Source organism: Indicator indicator, chromosome 20, assembly GCF_027791375.1.
Source record: "Indicator indicator isolate 239-I01 chromosome 20, UM_Iind_1.1, whole genome shotgun sequence".
Classification (NCBI taxonomy): Eukaryota; Metazoa; Chordata; class Aves; order Piciformes; family Indicatoridae; genus Indicator; species Indicator indicator.
In genome coordinates, this window is record NC_072029.1 from 7,276,175 (window position 1) to 7,299,351 (window position 23,177).

Here is a 23,177-nt window from a genome sequence, read left to right on the forward strand (position 1 = left end):
ATTATAACTCAATCATCCTATCTACTTTGCATAGAAATTACAGCTTTTATGTCAGGATTTTGGGTGCTCGCAAACATTCGGGAGTAATTAATGCTAGAGGTTTTCAGTCTATATGAACTTTACTGTCTAGCACTTATTTTATCTGGGCTTCATTCAAAGCGTGTCAAGGCACTGAATTTTATACTCACAGTCTTCAGAAAAATCCTTCACCATAAATATCTGTAAAGCTGAGACAGCAAAACAGCACAACTTGGCAATCTTGAAGACAAAAGGTATTTGCCTTCCTCCTCGAATGTGAGGTAAACAGGGTGAGATCTAATTCCAGTGGTAACAATGAAAAGATTCCCACTAATCAGAGTCTGACCAGGCTGATGGAACACTTCTGATAATTTTGCTAACAGTTATGGAAGGTAGCTGAGCATGGATTTTATTTCTAGACACATTTAACAGCTATTTTTCCTCCTTGGGATATTATGAAAAAATGCTGTTTTAAAAGATTTTCTTTATAAAATGAGTTTCCCTCGTGAACCTGCCTGTTGTCTGCCTCTGCAATGGCAAGCACCTGTGTGTGTGTGTACCTGTGAAAGGCAGGAAAATCCAGCACAACAAAACTGGCTTTGGTCATCTGGTTAACACCACAATTTCAGATCGAAGCTGTTTCTCTCTGTGAGTGTTGAAACTGGAAAGAAAATATTTTTTAGGTAGAAATGTGAGGAAATACAGTGGCCCTCCATCTGCAAACAGGCATTGCTGCTCGCTTCACTGACACCACAGAAGACCATTCTGTGCACTTCTTTTCTTCTCCAGACGTTGTGTCCTGCAGTGTGCTGGGGCAGCAGCTGCCTCTTCTCTTCCCTTTCCAAGCACGATAAAGCCGCACGGATTTTCCAGAGGGGTCTCGCAGGACATGTCCTCTCTCTCTCTTTGGATGTTAATGATCCCATGACATTTGATGTGCTCATTTGTCTTTTCTTGGCTCAAGCTTTTTGGGGAGTGCAGGAGACTAAATCTTGTCTCTCTTGACGTGAATCAACAAAGATAAAAATCACCCTTGCTACAGCTGCCCAGGGAGGGGATGGTGAAAAGACCCTCTGGCAACAGAAATGTATAATGGGTGGCCAGCACTGGTTCCGACTCTGTGGAATGTGCACAGACAAGATCATCAGCCACCCCAGAAAGGGAGGGTGGTGAAAAGGACAATGGACCTGGCATGATGAGCCCCTGATGTGTATTGTGTGTATGGGCAGGTAAAAGGGAAGGACTAAACAACTGTATAAAACACCCAAGCAACGCCTGCTCAGGAGAAGAAAATACAAGGAGAGAAAAGGACAGACACAGGAGAAAAGACATCACCATGTAGCCTGGAGGCAGCAGACCAGGAGGAACCCTCTCTCCGTGTCCTAAGTTCTGCCTGCTGCAACTCATGGAGAAAAGACATCTTTATGAAGACACCACATTATGGAGGCTGCTCAGAGAAGGACTTGGACTTGGACTTTGGGATCTTTCTTTCCCCTCCTCCTGGGAGGACAGCACAAGCCAACAAAGTTGACATCTCTTCCAAGCCAAAGTGGCAGCACCCTTCCACAGACCCAAATCATCTCCATTTTTCCCCTCTCTCTCTCCTTTCTTCTGTTCTGTCCACTTTATTCTGTTAATAAATAGCCTCGCTGTTATTTCATAACACAGGAATGTCCAAAAAGAACCGAGTCTCTTTCCCTCTCTGGACCCAGACAAGGAGGAAAAACGACAACTCTCTTGACAAATAGCCTCACTGTTATTTCATAACACAGGAATGTCCAAAAAGAACCGAGTTTCTTTCCCTCTCTGGACCCAGACAGGGAGGAAAAAAGACGCCTCCCTTGACAACAAAGCTCTGGCTGAAGTTGTGGTGTTTCATCCCCCAGAAGTGGCTGGGTTTGCATGGTGCAGAGGGCTCTTCAGCACATGGAATTGCTTTTGCCTTCAATGAAAGCCTAGCACGAAGGTCCAGGGAAGATTCATGATGCTTATCATCAGCCTGCACTCGAGACAGATGTCTTGCACTCCCAGGTGTGGGCCTGCAAGTAGACTAAATCTGAAATGCACGCGGTGAAAGCCAAATCACATCGAGCGTTCTGCATATTTATGTGTAAACAGCTCTAACTTTTCTGATGGAGGAATGAAAAGTAGTTTCTTATTATACCCATCAGCAGCACAAGGTACAGGTGAATAGATTTCACACTTGAACTGCTCTGTGTTCTCTCGACGGCTTTGCAAACAGCCTTCTCCATCTCTCTCTGTCCCTAATCTCTGCCAGGATCCTGATGTCATTTTAACACTGGCGTCCCAAAAAGAACGAAAATGAGTGGGGATGTGAAAGAGAATGCAGGAAACAGATTGGGAGGGACTTTTTAGGATATCAGGTAGTGGCAGGACTAGGGGGAATGGAATAAAGCTGGAAGTGGGAAGATTCAGACTGGACGTGAGGAAGAAGTTCTTCACCATGAGAGTGGTGAGAGCCTGGAATGGGTTGTCCAGGGAGGTAGTTGAGGTCCCATCCCTGGAGGTGTTTGCAGCCAGGCTGGATGAGGCTCTGGCCAGCCTGATGTAGTGTGAGGTGTCCCTGCCCATGGCAGGGGGTTGGAACTGGATGATCCTTGTGGTCCCTTCCAACCCTGACTGATTCTATGATTCTATGATTTCATCAGAGGCAGCTGGCCTGCCTCGGCACTGACCTGCCCCTCATGTAGTCACTTACTGTGGGCCTTATGTTAGCTGCTCATCTCCAGTGGATTTCAGTGCACTCCTGCAGTGTGTCTCAGCAGGAAAAAGCTGCCTTTATTTTTTTAATCTTAAAATAGGTAGATCTGCTCATCTTGATTACTGATCTCCTGCTGAACTTGTAATAAAACAAAAGACCTTTCAGTGGAGTACCACAGATACTTGACTTTTTGTATTGCATTTTTGTATTGCAAAGTTGTTTTTAAACATCTATTCACTGTGAGAATCAGGGCAATTTTCTAAATAAATCAAACTATTCACCTGAATGTGTTGATTCTGATCTGTGCAGACCTGTAGCAATTTCCCATTACTACTAGCAAAATCTCAATTGCAAACTGAGATCTATCTTCTTTGCTACAGGAATGCAAGAGCAATAATAAAAAGCATCTCAAATAATTCATTTTTGGTTTTATGTCACTCTCCTGTAAACTTTGAAAAGGCTCAGCTCAGTCCTCAAAGTGCATTAAAAATATTTTCCCCAAAGAAGCCTGGACTGCATATGAACCCTGATCTCATGTGGAAAACAGGATTTGTAGTGAAAATACCAGGTCAGCATAAACCATAATGGTGCTTTAATGATGCTGAGGACTGGAGCGGCTCTTTCAGTTTGTTTCTTGTAGAAGTTAAAAAAAAAAGAAAGAAGAAAAAGAAGTGAATATCCTACCTAAAGAAAAATGACCACAGCACAAGCAATAATTCTTACATTCTGTTTTGGTAATACCTTCAATTTAACAACTGTCTGTGGGAAGGAGTTTCTCACAATGAGTTATTTAGTCACTGTGCTGTCTAGAGTATAACTGCCACTCTGAAGGGAACATCCATGCTATGATTTGCTGTCAGTCTGTTGTGCACTGTAAGTCCATTCATTTTTTCCCCCTTAACAGGTGAAGATAATGCTGTGATACACAGCAAGAGATAGATGATAAAAACAATTCTTTAAGAAAAAAAATAGACACAAGGGGGTTGGCAGGAAAATATGATAAAATGTTCCATTCTCCTTTTTAAAGCACTATAATAAAACATGTCTGAAGCAAAGCACAGATAACACAAACAGCAGAGCATGGGTCTGCAATCCCAGCATGATATTGCATAAGGAGCAATCATGAGGCATTCCCACCACAGCTGCCTGTCACACATTATTAACAAGAGTGTTTAGGACTACTAAAGAATCATGCTAAAGGGACAGGATCAATTGCCAAAAAACAGGTGTTGTGTTTTCTATCAGTTGTACTTGACTTGACAGAATTATGAGCAGTTTCAAACTCAAAGGTTTTAAAGCCAGAAGGGACTGGTTTGATCTCCTCATCCAGCTTCCAGCACAGCACTGTCTATGAAAATGTTACAACAGTTTTTCCCTGCAATTAGCTCAGTAACTTGCAGATCAGAGGAAAAACAAATGGAAATTATCCTACTCTATCCTGCTTCTGCTGATGCTAACTAATAAGAGGTTCCTGAAGACTGGAAGAGACCAAATTTCTCTTATTTTCAAGAAGGAATATCTTGGGGAGTACAGACCTGACAACCTCACCTCCATCTCTGGGAAGGTCATGGACAAAATCCTCCTGGAAAGCATTTCCAAACACATGAGGGAGAAGAAGGGGACTGAGGAGCAGCCCGTATCGATTTATGAAGGGGAAATTGTCTTTGAGCAATCCAACAGTCTTCTGTAATGAGGTGCCTGGCCTGGGGTCTGAGCAGAGCACTGGAACAGGCTGCCCAGGGGGGTTGTGGAGTCTCCTTCTCTGAAGACATTCAAAACCCAGGTGGTTGCTGTGCAGACTGCCCTAAGTGATCCTGCTCTGGCAGGGGGGTTGGACCTGATGATCTCTTGAGGTCCCTTCCAACCTCTGATATACTGTGTGATACTGTGAGAGAGCAGTGGATATTGGTTACCTTGGCTTTAGCAAAGCCTTCCACCTTGTCTCCCACGGTAGCATCACAGACAAGCTGACAATGCCTGGGTTAGATTTCAGTGGACTGAAATCTGGCTGCAAGACTGGGACAAGAGGGTTGTGAGCAGTGACATGGAGTCCACTTGTAGGCGTGTCACTAGTGGTACACCCGAGGGCTCAGTGCTGCTCAACACGTCCGGAGCAATTAACGTCTTCATAAATGATCTTGATGATGGGTCAGTGTCCTCTCAGCAAGCTTGCTGGTGATACAGCTCTGGGAAGAGTGTCTGATATGCCAGAGCATTGTGCTGCCTTCCAGATGGACCTTGACAGGCTAGAGAAATGGGCTGACAGGAACTTCGTCAAGTTCAATAAGGAGAACTGTCAAGTCCTGCAGCTGGGGAGGAACAACCCCAGGCACCCAAACAGACTGGAAGCCAAACAGCTGGAAAGCAGATTTGCTGAGATGGACCTTGGGGTCCTAGTGGACAACAGCTGGCTGTGAGCCATGGCAAAGAAGACAAACAGCCTCTTGGGCTGCATTAGAAAAAGCATTGTCAGCATGTTGAGGGAAATCATCCAACACCTCTGCTCAGCCCTGGTGAGGCACTGGTGAGGCACAGCTGATCCAGTGCTGGGCTCCCCAGCACAAGAAAGACATGGACATACTGGACTGAATCCAACTAAGGGCCACTAGGATTAAGAGACTGAAGAACCTCTCCTGTGAGGTGAGGCTGCAAGAGCTGGGGCTGTCCAGCCTGGAAAAGAGGGTGCAGGTGGATATCAGCATGTATAAATAGTTAAAGGAAGGGAATGAAAGCAAGCTAGTCAGTCTTCTCATTAGTGCCCAGGACAAGGGGCAATGGGAACAAATGAAAAAAAACCAAACTAAAATTTAGTCTGAGTACAAGGAAAAAAATATTTTAAAAAATGTATTTATTTATTTTTCTGTGAGAGGATCAAACAGTGAAAGTGTTCAGTGTTGTTATCACACACTTGAGTGCAGATGATCAATTCTGTTTACCAACATAGGTATAAAAAAAGTCAAACAGAGCTTTTTCTTGCCTGCTCCCTTGGCCCCACCAATCAAGCACTGAGATGACTGCCCTCATAGTTACCCTTTCCAGTTTTGTCCTGGGCTGACACATGAGCTCAGCCTCTCCATCCATAAGGAATGTGCTTTCCCTGGTTCAGTAGGATTGTGCCCCAGTGCTTACTTCAGTGTCACTTGTTACTTTGTTCTGTACAGCCTAAAGCAAGAAGAGTCCCACAGACCTCATAAAAGAGAAAAACAACTCCATATGAAAATAATTAATGAGTACAGTGAAGTCCAAACACACCCAACAGACATCTGCCCCTCGTATTGCGTATTGCTGCACTGACAGCTAATTGATGCCAAAGTGCCCACACACGTGTTATAGAAGCAAGATCTCTGGATACTATGCATCACTCTAGAGAAAGTATGAGATGTCCACAGCAGCCAGGCAACCCCAAGAGAGGATGCAGAGACTTCATGCTTCTGCTGTGGTATTCACTGATGCTGGTTGCACCAAATGCCACCACTCCTCTTCCAGCCTTCTCAGGGCATGGCAAGGGTGGAGGAGCTGCCAAGGCATGGCAGAAGGGCCTTTTGCATAAACTCTGGGTGTGTATATGCTAGAGCCAGGCCCACACTGCTGTGGGCTCCTGTACTGGCTGCAGTTGCAGCTTTGCACTGCTGAACCTGTGGTACCCCTTGAAGCCTGCATCAGTGTTGTGTGGCCAGCAAAAAGTGTCGTGCCTGGTGCTGAGGTCACAAGGCTGCCAGATGCCCACATTTTGACACAACTGCCATAATTCCATTTTATGTGAGAAAGTTCACCTGTCTCCCAAAGGGAACAAACTCAGAAGCATCATAGCAAATCTGTTCCAGGTCACAGCCAGAGCAATACCATGATTACAGCAACTCATTTTGTTGGGCAGGATTGAATTAAGAAATAGTTTGTTAACATGCAGCTCTAAGGAAGTACCTACTAAGCCCAAGACTTCTTTTACACCCTCTGTGACTCTGCAGGTTCAAACAGACTCTCAAAAAGAGGACTCCTAGGCCTCTTGTATTAAGAGATGAAACAGGATCAATGTGCTGCTGCCTGCTGCCTCAGGGGAAACTGCAGTGCCCCCTATGCAGGACTAGTTTGGGTTGCTCTTGCTTCTATGAAGTTCTCATTTTTGTATTCTATAGATAGGGATTGAGTGTCTTGAGATATCAGCTGGTACCAAATATAGTTGTACAGTCTCAAGGATTACTAGGAGCAGCAGCAATCTTATCACAGAAAGCTAATTTTGTTAGGAAAGCAACCTGAAAGCATGGTCACCAATCTCTTCAGCAGAAATATTCACATCACACAAACTCCTGCTACCATGAAGGGAGATAAAAGGAAAGGTAAACTGCTCTGACTGCTTCACTGGCCCTCCTAGCTTCTGCACCACAGCTGCAGCAAAAGACATAGTGAAAGAGACTGAAAATGTTTGGCCAATAGCCCCATACCCTACAGGAACAAGAGAAGGGTTCTCCCAGACCCTGTAAAGAAGCCTGGCTTTGGATTCACAGGGCAAATGGTCCCTCTGTTTTAAAAGCTTTCTGTTGATGAAATACAAGATGAAAAAAATGTGAACAACTTTTTTTTTTTTTTTCTTTTTGTACTCAGACTTATCCCAGTAACTAAACGTATGAAAAGGCTGAGTGATATACAGGGCATATTTCCACCAGTGATAAAATAAGAATGACCTCTGTGACTCCATTTAGGTTCCACCTCTCCTGAGTTATGAGCCATTCCTCACTTGTAAGGTATATCCCATATCTCATTCAAACCCTCAGTGGACCACAGAACTCTCTTCCAGGAAAAGTTATGCTTCCCTCAGTCTGCAGAGGATTACCCATGTCAGGGGAAGTTATATTATTGTCTTTAGTGCTGCTAGGAATTACTTTCAGGATGTTTCAGCTCATTACCTCAAGTCTTCATCAGCTGTTTTCCAAGCCTGGTAACCTTTGTGATGCAGCTGCTGTATATATCTCCAGTATTGATTCTGGCTCTCCTGCTACATTACATGTAATACATGTAAACAGACAAGAGTGTTTTGCTACTGGCTGGAGAGGTACAAAATGGTAGCAGATTTTGCAGCTACAAAACACAGATAAAACCTTGAAGTAATCAGCTGAACTGTCATGGAAGCAATTATTTGCACTTCTATGTCTTATTGTAAAATACAATCAGTGCTAAACCAATCCCATTAGTGTTGTCAAGGAGCCCTAAATGCTCCCCATTTAATCAGTAACCAGTTATTAATTAATTAGGTAGCGATCACATTGGTTTTTTTAAACATTCTTATTATTACTGCACTTGATTCTGTGCCTCTGCACAGATCACTTAATTTGCTGCAAGTGCAGTTGTGTTAATGTGCTCTAATGCGAACGATTAGCACAAGGACGGGCACCTAACATCTGACCCAAGATGTTCCTGAACCGTGCTCACAGCTGCCTGCTTCTTTCCAGCCCCAGCCTGCTCCTGTGCTGGCAGAGAGCAAAATGGAAACTAGCAACAGGACAACCAGAGCCAGCAAAGGGAATCAAGGCTGAGGACTTTGGAAGCTGTGAGTGACCCTGTACCCTGGACAGCTGTGGGGCTGGCTGTGCTTGGGGCACGAGCTTGCTGCCCACAGCTGGGTGTGCAACCTGGCACCAGTGGGGCATGAAGCAGCTCAGAAAGCAGGTGAGCTAGCAAGCAGAGCACGCAGCAAACTGAGGGTTCTCACAGCTTTTGCTTGTCTGCTGTGCTACAGGGAGAGCCATAGTCCTCCTTTTCTTTGTTAGTCCAGGTCTGCAACATCTTCAGTCTCAATGGAGCAGGTGAGATGTGTGGTTAACAGTTCACACAGAAGGAACCCTCTGTTCCCCTAGCATTAGCACCCAGCATTAGCACTGCTTAGTTACGCTTACTAAAGAATGTATTTTTCAGTGGATTTTTCTTCCAGCCTGAAAGCTTTTAGCGGCAGCAGATACCAACTGTGTCAAGAGAGAAACAAATACCAGTAGAAAACAAGACTTTATCTGAATTGCATTTAATAGGTGCCAGAAGCAGTGGAGTAAGGATATTCAGCTGAAGTAGTTCAGGCAGAGATAGCTCAACTTTTTACTGTGCTTATTTAAATAGAGGCCTGAACTGGAGATTAGCTATTTATCAGCTGCATGATGGAATGAGAAACAGCTGCAACATATTTCAGGGTAAGTTTGATATTTTATTCACTATAAATCCACAAGTTAAAAATTCTGCTCTGGTTTCTGCCTGTGGGAATAGGGAATAAAAGTATTAACTGCCCACATTGTCGTGTGGCTTCGTGCCCATGTGCATCACAGAAAATTTAGTTTATGTTGCTTCAGTTATTCACCTTCATTTTTCTAACCACAAAAAGGCCTTTTAATACTTGTAATGCTAGCAAGTGTACATGCAAAGACATATGCACATCCCTGAACATAGCATGGGTGGCAAAACACATCGCCTAGCTCCCATGGAAACGTTTCCCTATGTGCACCTTTGGAAGGATTTCACTTCAGGACAGCTCTAATTCCAACAGTTTCCTATTCAGACTTAGGGTTTTTTGGGTTTTTTTTTTGTCTAATTTTCACCAAAGGTGTCAGTTCTGCTTTTCACCCCCCCAAAAAATTGTTCCCAGGTCCTCGATGGAGTAATTTATATTTTTAAACTCTATTCCTGACCTCACCAACTGCCCCTCACGTCGGCAGCTGGGAGCAGCCCTGCTCCCGCACGCCAAACACTATCAGCCGGCGCTGGTCTCCCTGCCAGCATCTCACATTTCCAAAGGGGAAAGAAAAAAACCACAACAGGCTGCTAACCACCACAATACCAGCGGTTAATTTGCTCAGATCAATTCCTGTCAAAGGCAGCCTGCAAGTCTTTTTTTCCCCCCCAGCTTGTCTTTGCAATGTTTCTTTCTCTCCTGCTGCTCGGCTCAGCCTCATTGCCGTTTGCTGCTGACCTGTTGTTACCGAGGGCTCCCCAACAGATCCCTCCGAGTTACTCCCGCTCTGCCACAGGAAGCTTTGCTCATTTATGTGCCTGGTATCAGCTCATTTGCATGGCAAGGATGTCACTCTGCCTGTAAGGACTTTCTAGTTTGGCTTTTTTTTGCTTAATTTTTGAGTCTCTCTCTCTCTTTTTATTTCTTTTGGAGAGGGAGGGCTTAAGATCTCTAAGTTCATAAATGTCAAAAAAAAAAAAAAAGATGCAAAGGTGTAATTTTCTGAACTTTTACATTAATTTTAGCCTCCTGCCTTTATAGAGGGAAAAATTTCTAACTATCTACACCGAAGGCTGTAAATCTGAAAGACACTGCTTGTTTTTTTTTTTTTTTTTATGAAGAGAGCATTTAAAAGGAAAATTTATGCACTGTAGCTTGTCATTGTTTGGGGGGATGCTGTTAATTTCTTCCTGTCAGTGTGCTCCAGAACATGGTGACAGCAGCAGCCTCAGCCCCCCTGCACTTTGATTTCCCTCAAAGTCACAAATGTAAAACATGCAGCTGAAGGGTCTTGCCCTGGAAAAGCAGAGGGCAGATCCTATCAATAGGATTATTATGAGTGTGACCAAAAATATCCTGTACACACAAACACAAAAAAAAAAAAAAAAAAAAAAAAGAAAGGAAGTGAAAAAATAATTGCTACTTGAGGGTTCATATGGCAATATTGCACATTTTTGGTTTTCAGAACTGTTTCAAATTTGAGTAAAACACTATCTGCTTGTTTGGCTAATGAGCACATTTTAATATATCTTGCCATCTTCTCTAATTGGTAGGCAGCACCAAGTAGAAGGGCAAATGCAATCTACACATGACTGCAGTGCTGCTGAGATACTTGCTTGACTAAATGTTGATGGTTTAGGCCATGCCTGAAGCATCAGAGAAATGGAGAGATGTGTGTGAATTGTGATCAGGAGCAGGAATGTGCTCCAGCACTGGCAAAGGTGTATTTTTTAAGATAAGCTCAGAATGGTCAAAGATAGCTTTGTGTCAGGAACTCATACCTGCTCTTCTGGTAAGGTCCTTGTAACTCTAGACAGGAAAAAACCCTTCAGTGGCCTTCGGCTGAGCACTGAAGGGAGAGTGTGAAGTGCCACAAAAGGCAGCAAAACATGACAATGTTTGAATGTGTTGTCAGTCCTGGCTGGGAATATAGTCCCTCTGGGCTGAGCTGCAAGCTCCATGCTCCATAGGAAAAAGGCAGGGCTTTATTGTTTTCCTTGGGTGGGAGCTGGTAACTACCTTTAGCATCTGTGAGGATGTTTTCCAGAATGATGACCCTCATGGACTGCTCCTCCTTCTCTCCACGTTACCATGTTACGAGCCACTCTAAGTATTATTATAGGACACTATTTTGGGTGAGTCATGCTGCTTTCCAAGTGGTGCAACTGCTAACTTTTGGCTCCAGAGAACAGTTTCAACAGCTATGTGATCTGTTTTCAGTTTCATTAGGCACAAAAGCCTCAGTGTGGCTGTGATTGGCATCTTCTGGTGCACATCACTCAGCTCATCTGCCCCTCACTGCTGCCACAGCCATAAGCCTTCAAGGAGCTCAACGCCTGTTATGTAATCAGCCATTGCTCCTTATTAGCTCCTGGCCCAGCTCTTTTGGCTGCTGCATGTTGATGGCCACTGCCTTGGTTTGCAGAGGGTTTCTGTGGGGCTGGATTGGGTTGGAACAAACACGTTTGGTGCCTCTACCTCTCCTGAATACTGTTTCTCTAATGACCAGGACAATCGAGCCCTAGCAGTATATTTGTTGTGTTCTTAGGAATGGTTGTCCATATGCTGAGTGTGCAAAGGTCTGGAGGCACTGGGGGTTAGACTGACTTGTTTATATACCCAGGAGAGTGGAAGAAGAGAGGAGGTTGATTCAGGACTAATGAGTTTATTCGCCCACATCCCTGAGGATTCTTCCTTAAAAGTATAGGGCAGAGTTGATTTGGATAGAAACTAATTATCAAACAAGAAATGAAGCCAGTGTTGCTGCCTTCACCCTTCCCCACAAGACCTTGGAGACTCACATTATTCTGTGTGTTTAACCTAATAAAGCAATGACCCACATAAGAGGGAAAGGAGCTGATTGCAATTACTTCTGTGAGTAGTGGTGCCCAGCTCATAGAAGATGGCCTAAAAATAGGAACTCAGCAGTGAAATGGCATGAGCAGAAGAACCCAGAAATCATGGGATGCTTGGGCTGTTTTTCTGAACTAACCAAAAGACATTAATTTTGTTCATTTGACTGTGTTCAGGGAATGTTCTCTTTCCACCTTTAGTTTTTAAATGGATAAAGAGAATGAGAAGAAACAGCACATGAGGGATTTACACAGCAAATCAGTGGGGCCTCACTAGCATGGGCTCATCTGGCACTGATTTTAAGGTACCATTGTCTGAATTCAGGTTTGATTGCATGGCTGGGGTCTGCAGCAGACATGACGACAAGTAAGTTAAGAGCAATCACTCGGAGGTGCTTTCCTATCCCATGTCTACTCCAGTTCAGAAGACAAACAGGTTAGCTTGATTTGGAAGGAAACTCTGACTTCTCAATTAGAAAACTAGACAGGATGGAAAAGCAACATGAATTTGCCTAAAGGCAATACTGAAGTATTTAAGGGAGAGGAGGAAAGGCTTACAAATGCATTAATATTTTATGTCTTAGAATTCAGTCTAGGAAGCTAATGGATATCGTGAGACAGACAATATTGATTGTTTTCACTGAATAAAACCCCTTCTGATGAGAGGAAATGGACAATTTACCCACTTTCCCAGTGAACATACATATTTATCTCCATTTCTATTTCTCAGGAGTAAGTAAATATTTTGTCTTAACAGGAATTCACATCATGCATCACATACGTGAAAAAAGAAAAAAAACAAACCTTGATCTGATAAATTTTGCTCCCACTAGAGATCCAAACTCACTTTTAGATGTTGATAAAAAGAAAACACTAAATGAACAACAACGGGTTTTCCTCTTTCAAAGAACATGAGCCAATTCTCCAGTTTTGTTTGGCTGTATAAATGTCTGAACACATAACTCATCTTTTACATCCATTATAACAAGTCTAAAGCCTCCTCTGGCCATTAATTCTTACCATTCCCAAGCTTAAGCCCTAAATATATTCCACCTATTGAATTTTATGGCATGCACCCTATTTTGTGTCTATGTGTATGTATATAATCCTTCCACATGGCAGCATGCATGAGCAGTGGAGCTGAGCTGAAGAGGCAGGAGAAAGGGTGGGTTTCTCCACAACTGCTACACAGAGGCACCACTGATGGCTAAATGGATGCAATAAAAGAGAAGGGACAAAGATGTCCCCGCTACCCGGGGAAGAGAGCAGTCCCTCTCCTGTATGTGACACTGGGGTTCTCAGCAGCTGCACTGGGGAAGCTGCAGGCTCTGAGCTGCTGCCTCTCCAAAGGGAGCTGGCACTGTGTGCTCTCAGTCTCACAGAATCAACCAGGTTGGAAAAGACCAGGAGGTTGAGGGAGCTGGGGTTGTTTAGCCTGGAGAAGAGGAGGGTCAGGGGAGAACTTATTGCTCTCTACAACTACCTGAAAGGAGGTTGTAGCCAGGAAGGGGTTGGTCTCTTCTCCCAGGCAACCCAGTGGCAGAACAAGAGGACACAGTCTCAAGCTGTGCCAGGGGAAGTTTAGGCTCAAGGTGAGGAGAAAGTTCTTCACAGAAAGAGTAATTGTTCAGTGGAATGTGCTGCCCAGGGAGGTAGTGGAGTCACCATCCCTGGAGGTGTTCAAAAAAAGACTGGATGTGGCACTTGGAGCCAGGGTTTAGTCTCCTCCTCAGAGCCTGATGATTTGCTCTGCCTGCTGCACGGCTGGCACAGGGACCACGAGAGGGAGGCAGTCGTCACGAAATGAATGGCAGAAGCTTGCTCCTGACACTGGATGTAGAAGGGGAAATCTGTTTGAATAATTAAGGCTTCCTAGATGTGACTACAGATTAAAAAAGATAAAGAATGCAGTTTGGGCCTGAGCATAACACTCCAGCTCAAACAGAGAAGGCTTTCTGTGGAACTCAACCAAAGAAAGATTCACTCCAGGCGCTTGTATTACAGCTCCATTTAGCGGAGCATAACCATCATGGCTTGTATTAAGTAGATAATAATGAAGCATCATAAACAATGTCAGGATGCTAGTCCAGGATGAAGCAGGAGCTTTAACGAGGTCCAGCTTGCTGGGAGTTTTTTGAAGTGTCCCTAGCTCACTTACGAAGCCAGAAAGCAACAAGGGTGACTGATAGCTGCGAGAGTGCCTAGTTTAGAAGGAGGTTTTACGTGTGCATGACACCAGCCTGGGATTCAGCTTTCATGTACTAACTAGCTCTGCTTGTTGCTGGAGCCCTAATGCACAAACTGTCTCACCATAACAGGTCACACAAATAATAGTTCTTCACAAATCAGATCCACACCATCAGCTTCCCTGATAGGCAATGCGGCTGGCTCCTCGTGAGCAAGAACAGAAGTCAGCAGAGTCCACGCTGTGTCTCACTAGCCATAGTTAATGAGTGATCCAGACTCTGGAAGGAAGAAATCAGATGCTGCTTCTGTGGATGTGTGAATGGTGTGCAGTATTTGCAACTAGTAAAAGAGCAGGCAGCCACCAAGTCAGATGACTGAATCAGACTCACCCCACTCTAAATGCACATTAATCACAGGGCACTTTTCAGAGTCTTTATCAAGGAAAATCAGGTATTTTTGGTTTTCATTTTCTCAGGGGAAGAAAGGCTTTGGGTTGCCTATAAACTTAAATTATGAAAGTAAATATACACTTGAGAAAGATGCCTTTTGGCCTTAAAGATTTTTTCCTTGAAGGTATTAAAATTATTTTTAATTTATCTAAATGAAGATCAGTCATTCATTATCGGATTATAACTGTTTTCAGAGCTCTCCTAAGTATTATCAATTAGCTGAGTGGTCTATTTGCACTTTAACATCTCCCTTAGAAGGGTTTTGTTTAGGTACTTAATGCTCTGAAAGCCCTGAGCGTGTTCTGGATCATGTAGGACTTAAACACAAAGTGCAGGTGAATCTTTTGGGGATCCTGTTGGAGTTACAGGGAGTTACAGGGTGCAGCAAACAAGGAGCAAATGAGAGAGGTATGGAGGGTAGTGACAGTTACCCCAACTCAGCCAATTCTCTCTGCAGCAGATGGCTGGAGCATGCCTGTAGCCAAGCTGATGCAAAGCACTGTGTTATTTTGCAGTGCTGACTGGTTTTCATGTGCAAACTCCTTAATGCATCCACACATATGTCCTGGTGCTATGAGAGCAAATGACCAGAGTCCTTTCTGCCCTGTTAATGTGTTTCCTGTGATTCCATGAAGGCAGCCCTTCTGCATCTCCTTTTGATCTTGCATGGATCATATATGTTAAAACACAGTGATTTCCTCATCTAAGACTCAGGCTGTAATCTTTCTGAGGCAACAATAATCTTTTATGTTGGACTTGTATGAGGGGTGGGGGGTGGTCCTGTTGCCTCAGCTGTGAGCCTAGAAGTGACTGCAATCTTATTAGCAGCCAGGACAATAATAAGGGTATCCAGTGCACTAATGCTGTGTCTCTAAATTGTTTCTTTGGCCATTGTTTGGCTTAAGAAACTGTAATCCTATAAATGTCTTGGCTGCCCATTGCTCTGATTATAAAAAACAACTTTCCCCACCTACAGAGCCAAAACCAGATGGCTAAAAAATCAAATATTATTTGTATTGCAAAGACATCTCTCTGGTCCCCACCATTTCCATTTCTTGCACCTCACTGTCAGGAGCTTCATAGACACCTATCAGCTGTTTCCCTTTCTGTAGGAGAAAACAGAGAAGGGTATCAAAACCTGTACCTAGTCACTTGACCAGACAAAGCCCATCACAGAAACATGCTGCAACAGCTTCTCGAAGCTCAGTGCTAGCTCTTGTGTTGTCCCTCTTTGTGCCAGTCAAACCTATCACTGCCAGCCTTAGCCCCAACTTAACTGTGACACAGGTGAGAGGGTATGGTTGCAAAGAAGGTGGTAAATGAGCATTGAGAGAGAAATAAAGTCAAGGATGCGGCGACAACTGATACCACAAGAACATGATCCAGCTCTGCAAGACAGAGAAACAGGGCTCTGCAGGGAAGTGGGTGAGAGGTGTGGGGTATGGGGCTTTCCCCAACACAGTGGTGTTCTTCCTATGACACTGCTCACCAAGCTGACACTGAAGTTAGCTGTCAGCAATCCCTGACCTGCTTATCATAAAGAATAATTGCAACGGGGATGCTGAGGTTGCTTTGAACAGCAAATGAAGCTTTTGGCAAAAAAGGGATTTAACTGGAGTCCAATGGTTACCTTTATTTGCCAAAGGGAAAAAAAATCCCGTTACTTTTTTTTTTTTGGTAATACACACTCAAAATGCAATGAGGTTTCATGTAATAAATTGACAGCTGCTGCTTTGGAGGCCCTGGATGTGAACCAGCAACAGCAGTGTTAAGCCATTTCAAAGAGGAGCCAATGTGATTTTCACACCTATTCTTTTTTTTAATGTAGGTCCATTTGAAATGCAAACATCCCTCTATTGCTAATTTGTTATTGCAATATTAATTAATGGGTTTGCTCTACAGCAGTAAGAATGGTGTTTAGACTGAGTGAGATAGATTAGAAGGACTATAAGATTAGAAAAACAAGTTGTACACTGGTCAGATGCAGTTGGGGGTCACCTTGATCTCCTGTGCTCAGCACACTGCCCTTGGGACGCCTGGGAGCTGTGACGTATTTCTACCAGCGCAAACTCATTAGGGCTGCACCCTTTGATACTGTCTCCTGTTGTGGAATATAGCAACATTAGCTCCCAAGGTGGGGAGAAGCAACTGTCAGACTTTCATAAAAGCTGGTAGTTGAAGAAATGGCATACTATTGGATGCACAAAAGGAGTTCAGACCAAATATGCTAGGAAATGAGGAGCAATATTTAGTGGTTTAGAGCAGACACTGAGTAATGTGTTCCCATTCTCAGGACTCACTTTATCTCTGCCGTTAGTTCAGCAGATCTCTGGGCTTCTGTCTTGGCTACTCTGCTCAACATGGTGTGCCCAGCCTCAGACCATCAATAATGCTATTATTGCACTTGCACTTCAATGGCATAGCACAGATAAGACACCTGGTCTGAGGAAGAACAGTAGCTAGCAGACTGATGGGCAAATCTTGTGACCATTTCAGCTGGTTCTCAGATTATCTTGGCTACCTTCTATTCACACTATACATGGGCAAGAGGTCATGTACCCCAGCCATCACTGTGTCTGCATCAGGACCACAGAAGTGGATCAAAGCACTCTTGATGGCAGCAAAGAAGCCACAATCTCAATTATTTTGTCTTTAAATTATGAGATGAAAAGTTTCTCCAGGTGTACAAATGCATGCAAGGTTCACTGGGGGCAGCAAAGCAGCCAGCAGGATGGGACTAGAGATTCCTCACTATATCCAAGTGCTAGATTTCCCTGGGGAAAGGTGTTCATCAAAACAAACCACTTTTTACCAGAATGAATTCTGTCAGGACACAGCACAGTTTTCTCACTTGGAGGAGTACTGGGAGGTGGAACCTCCAGGCTGGGCAAGGCTTCTGAAATGCCTGCAAAGCACTCTGTGAAGATCATGGCTGTTATTAAATTATGTTATTATCCCACTGGTTCATGGAGTTTACAAAGCAGAATTAAAAGGAAGAGGTGGGGGATTATGTTGTATTTTAGAATTTACATATCTCATGTTTCCCTTTTTTTTGAAACAGAGGAAGAAACCTTCTCAGTCACCAGATCCTGCAGGCAATTACGTCACCTAAAGGATTCATGTCCTATCACATTCCTTGGACATCTAATGAACATCTTTACTAATGTTAATGAGAATTGCTACCAATAATTTGCATTTACACACTACTTAAGGATCTTGAAGTGTTCTTTCAAATAACATGCCCATTTTTATTACAGGCATATTGGATTTAAATGACTTGCCTAGGGTCTCACAGCAAGCCAGCAGCAGAGCAACTCTCAGTGCTTTGCATTAAATCCTGGACATTAACAGCTCCCTTCATAAAGGGAGCTTTGTAGTAGCAGATCAGCTCCTGGTGCTGGTGGATCAAACCCTTTATGATAGCACAAACAAATGAAGAAATTACTTGAGCCCATGTAATGCTTCCCAACATCTGCAAATCCTGCCTTCCTTTGAACTTAGAAAATTGACAGAAGTCTGAGTAATGCTAAGATAGCCTTTGGCTTACGACCAACCATGAAATTTTGATGTGCAAAGTGTGTACCTCACATCTATATTTTCTGTAACCTGTACATTTATTCTAGGGAAACCTCAGAGCTTTCAATATCCCTTGTGCTATTGGAGGCATATTTGAAAGTAAGTAAAATACAACCCCCCAAGTAAGCCCATAATAAACAAAACAACTTTAATCTTCTAGTGGCAGAATTGTCTGGAGAGTTTGTTCTGACACAGGCACATTCCTTGTCACTGCTGTTTCCTCTGAAGGGCATTGTCCTCAACAAAAATTAACTCTAAAAGGAGGATTTGGGGCACCCCTTTGGTTACGGGCTCCTTTCTGCCAAGTGCCAAGACTCTCCTGCCTGAGTCAATGTCATTCTCTCCAGCCAACTGACACGTTGGTATTTCTCCTTACATTCTGCCCTCTCAGCTGTGCCTCCTATGCAAAGGGCTCCAAACGGTACCAAATTATTTCAGGATATGATTTGCAAGCTTTTGTGTGTGGCATCTGTCTCTGTCTATGGGCAAAGGGCTATTTTGTGGCATGGCACTTGCTATGACATCAGAAGAACTACCTGGCAGAACAACAAACAGCTACAGCAAAACCAATCCCCTTCCTCAAAAGGCTTCCTCCAGCGTGGTGGTGACTACCCAGGAGCTCTCACCTGTGGCAAGTGGTGACATTTACTCCTGCTGGGAATGTGGCTGGGCAGCCGAATGTTAAAGAGAGCCTGCAGGGCTGCCTGTGCTGCTTGCCCCTTGGCCAGCTTCTTGCTGCGTCCCGAGCCCTCGAACGTTCTCCCGTCCACGCGCACAGCCATCACGAAGCTCTTGATGTGCTGCTTCTCCACCGTCTCCGACAGGCAGACGTAGCGCAGCCCCGACCGCAGCTCGTTCAGCAGCACCACCGGGTTCTGCTCGCTCTCCGCCTTGGAGGCCGCCCTGTGCTTGCTCTGCTTGCCGTGCCCCATCAAGTCCAGTGTGTGGTAGAGCAGACGGCCGTGCCGGTAGGCGGTGGAGAGCAGCTCGTCCTCGACGGGGTTGTAGACGGAGAAGTCCTCGCTGTGCGCGGAGGGTTCGAACTCCTTGAACAGAGTGTCTGGGAAGTCTGCCTGATCGGAAGTGAAGTCCGTGGATGGGTTGATGCGGTTGCCCATGGCGAAGTGAGCTTGGCAGGCGTTGGGGAACTGAACGAATGACTTCAGGGCCAGCTCTGCTGCACGCATTTTGGCTTTCTTCTTGGTGGGCCCCGTGCCTTCGAAGGTCAGTCCGTTCACTTCCACAGCCACGGCGAAGACCGGAGCGTGCACTGGGCCGGTCTGGGAAACCATTTTGTATTGCAAACCTGGCTTCAGCTCGTGCAGCTGAACCAGAGCGTTCTTTGGCGTCACTGACCAGGAGACCTTCTTCCAGATGAGCTGGAGCTTGCAGAAATGGCCGTTATTGCCATCCTCCAAGGGCCTTTTCCTCTTACTGCTAGGTGTTCCCCCTCTTGCCCTCTCATTAGGGGATATTGGATGATCCTCCAGGTTGCCAATGTTGCGATTTTCCTTTACTTCTGCACTGCTGGTACCTGTCAGTAAAGAAAGAACAAAACCCCACATTACAGCTGGCATCACAGCAGCTGACATGGTGCCCAGGGCTGGCAGAACAGCTAAATAAGAACAAAAATGTTAATGATAGATATCCTTGCTCAGCCCCTTTGGGTTTTTTTCCTCAACTAGCTGTATAATGGTTGACTTGTTATTTATAGCACAGGTTTTCTGAATGTCCTGAATATTCGCTTGTCCCTAAAGCTGTACTTGGATTAGTTATTAGGTACCTGTTTGAAAAAAAGATGACATCAAAGATGAAGCATGAGTGATGCCATGTGACTTAAAGGAACTGGAGCATTCACACTGGATAATTACTGCCAAAACCTGAATAGTTTGCAAAGTTCTGAGATTTGTTCCATACTCCACATGGGGTGAATGCTTCTCAAAACATTCTGATTATTAGAAATCAGAAATGATTCACAAGGGATTCACAAACAGAACAATATGCAAATGCACTGATTCATCTATCTGCAATGAGTATATTGACCAGCTCCACTCACAGGTTCCTGCTGGTAACATCATGAATCCAGCCAAAGAAAAGACCTGACAGACCTTCCTAGCATTTGAAACAATAATTTGGTCTGGACTCTGATTGCAGTTTAATAAGTGAAGATCTTTCTGTCAAATTCAATTGCAGATACTCTTGGCTTCTGTGTCAGCAACAACCAGTACTGCAAAAGATCCAGACAAACCTAAATGAGAGTAGGGAAAGTCAGAGCATCATGGCAGGAGGGTGTAAAAAATGATCTATATTAAAGACAGGCAATGGGACAGAGTGACTACCAGGAGCGTGAGGAAGGGAATGAAATGAAGTGGGGAGCTAAGGAGGGAGTGCTCTGCTGTTGTTGCGCCAATGAATCACAGACTGCTCTGAACTGTGCTTGTGCAATGTTCATGGTGGGGCAGTGCTCTTTGCTATGTATCTTAGCAGAGGTATGACTGAGAATGGACAGCATCTCACTGGTACCCTGAACCAGGAGAGGAACAGGAAATGTGCTGTTGTCTAAATAGGCATCCTGTAATATTTCTGACATTTATGATGGATTTATTTATTTGTATTGCATTTCTGTTACAGCCTCCAGTCCTCCTGTGCCTCCCAAGGGGCAGAGACAAGTTGAGGAAGTGAACACAAATGTAACCAAGCTATGAAGCACCCCATCCCTGGAGTGATGCACTTGATCCCTTTCTGAGCAGGGAACTGCCTGGCTGCCTGCTTTGTTCCAGCCAGCACTGAGCATGGAGCCTTTCCCATTGTTATTGTCAGACATCAGTGTGCCATCTCTGCAGGCTGTGTGAGTCCCAGCACAGAGAAGGTCTCTGTGGTCCTTACAGGACAGAAAATGGTCCTCCCGCTTTCTCCAGGGCCAAGGCTGCGTTTGGTTTCCTCTCAACCCTGATGCACAAAGCTGGCTGCAAGGATGTATGGAGTGAGCTGCCATCCAGGCCTCCAGAAGCCTCTGCTGGAGTGGTGTCTTTGCTGCAGGCCAGTACTAGACTGGGCTGACAGGTGCACAGGAGTCTGCAGAGAATTATGTCAAACCAACTACTCTGATCAAAAAAGTCTCCTTTATGTCCTGACAAGTTGCACTTGCATTAAACAGCAAAAGACTTTTTCCCATTAGAGAGGCAAGGCTGCACTCATTCAAGCTGTCCCACAGAAGGCAGCCCACTGCTTAGACATCAGTAAAACCCATGTCTGAATTCCATGTGTGGGGGCCCATGTGCAGGACTGAGTCTTTAGGTCCCCTTTCCTGAAAGCCCTTCAGCACACACTGAGCTTCCAACCTGGATCCACGTCTCAGCAAAGCTACCTTCAGAGCAATGTGCTGCAGTGCTTTGCTGAGGCAGAACATGGATGGACAAAATGAGATCCTAGTGACTAGGTTGTTTTTACTTTCTGAAGCTAAGGGGAGGGAATGAAGACAGCTGAGGAAGAAAAGGAAAATTTCATCATATGGCATTCTGCTGCATAAAATATAGGACATCTTTAAACCAGCCTCTCTGAAAATAAGACCTTTAAAAGGTCTGGTTAACAAAGACACAAGGCTAACGTGGCCTTTTTAAAGTGAGTTCTCAGCTCTCTTTATGGAAACTCTGCTCTGAGAGAGGAGGAAGTGTCAGCTTTAACTTTCCTCTGTTCAACTTGGCAGTGGCTTTGGCCAGCTGTTTCCCACTGTGACCCTTTCTCATGCTTCCATCCACTTGCACACCTCATTGGGTGCATTTAATTCTTAAAACAAAAGTGAAACATTTTGACTCAGTGATACTTTTTTATCAGGTTTCATTCTGTATTTCACACCTCCTCTCTCATCTTACCTAATAGGTTTTTACAGAGCCAATTATGGTACATAATGATATTGTAGTCAGGAAGCATGAAAAGAGAGATAGCTCTTGCTTCACACAACATTCAGGTTTGAAAAGAACTTGTATTGATTATGCACCACTGAATGGGAAAACTCAAGGGGTTATTTGTGTTTATAATTCATATTGTTTGATTCCAGCTGTTTTTGATTCCACAGTCAGAGAGCCATGGATCTGTAAACAGGAATGTGATGTGAGCTTAACATCTTTCTTAAGCCTTAACTAGAACAGCGGTTAACTAAAAAAACGGCAACATAAACCAAACGTGACGTCTGTGCCTGAAATTCTGTCTTTGATACTGTCTACGTTTTGGCCAGCAGAGAGTTTGCAGTGATGTAGTGAAAAACCTGCAGAGCTGCAGGCATAAAACTTCCAGAGGTCAACACAAGGACAGGAGCAGGTGTGTGTCATGGTGACGAGCCTGGATTCATGGAGTGTTCTGGCCTGGGCACAATGAAACAAATCCAGGCCAGCAGCCCTGCAGACAACCAGATTTCTTGGAGAACCTGCTCCTGAGGCACCAAGAAACAGCTCAGCTCTTCACAGCCTTCAGTCAAACCTGCAGCAGGCCAAAAGTAATTCCTGGCATGTAAATCAGAGGCAGCCTAAATTCAGTGAGTGCCTCAGAAAGTCTGTGAGGCTGATGTGCTTGTGTGATACCTGGCAGCTGCCAGGCGATGGGAAATTACTTTATACTTTCAGGTATCTTTGAAATAGGAGGTCTTTGAAATGTTTCTTTTATGAGACCTCTGTGTAGCAGACACAAGATTACCTCTCTAATGGTGGCACATGTACTTCTAGCGTGAAAATCAGACAAAGCAGGCAAATGACACCAAGCTATGTAAGATAAATACTGTAAGCAGCTGTAATAGAACAATCACAAGCAATTTTAGAAATGAAGAGCACTAAAAGGAAGGGGGTAAGCCAGAGGATGCACACAGGCAAAATGCAAAAACTCTGGATCATTTTCAGCTCTGTTATCTCTCATGATGTGATTCCCAAAACACATTCTTTACATTTGGAGTGGGGGGAGGAAAGCTAATAAAAGAAGGTTCTCCTATGATGAAAGGCTGGAGAATAATAAAATTGCAAGGGGAGTGACTTAAAAAAAGAGGAGAAAGAAAAATATTATATTTTTTTGGCAATAGTTTCTAATCTATTGTGCAAGATTTCTAAACCAAGCCCCCAACCTCTGCACTGTGATATCTCCTCAGGGAACTTCATTTGTTGATTTTTGCCATTTCACAA

General features: G+C 44.3%; 1 protein-coding gene across 1 annotated transcript in view; it reads right to left on the minus strand.

The window, feature by feature from the left end:
* ADARB2 (adenosine deaminase RNA specific B2 (inactive)) overlaps positions 1 to 23,177 on the minus strand; it is a 96,583-nt gene that overhangs the window by 70,470 nt on the left and 2,936 nt on the right. Inside the window, exon 2 of the mRNA XM_054390096.1 lies at positions 18,639 to 19,546. Within this exon, the coding sequence (XP_054246071.1) occupies positions 18,639 to 19,546 (908 nt within the window). The remainder of the gene's footprint in view (positions 1 to 18,638; positions 19,547 to 23,177) is intronic.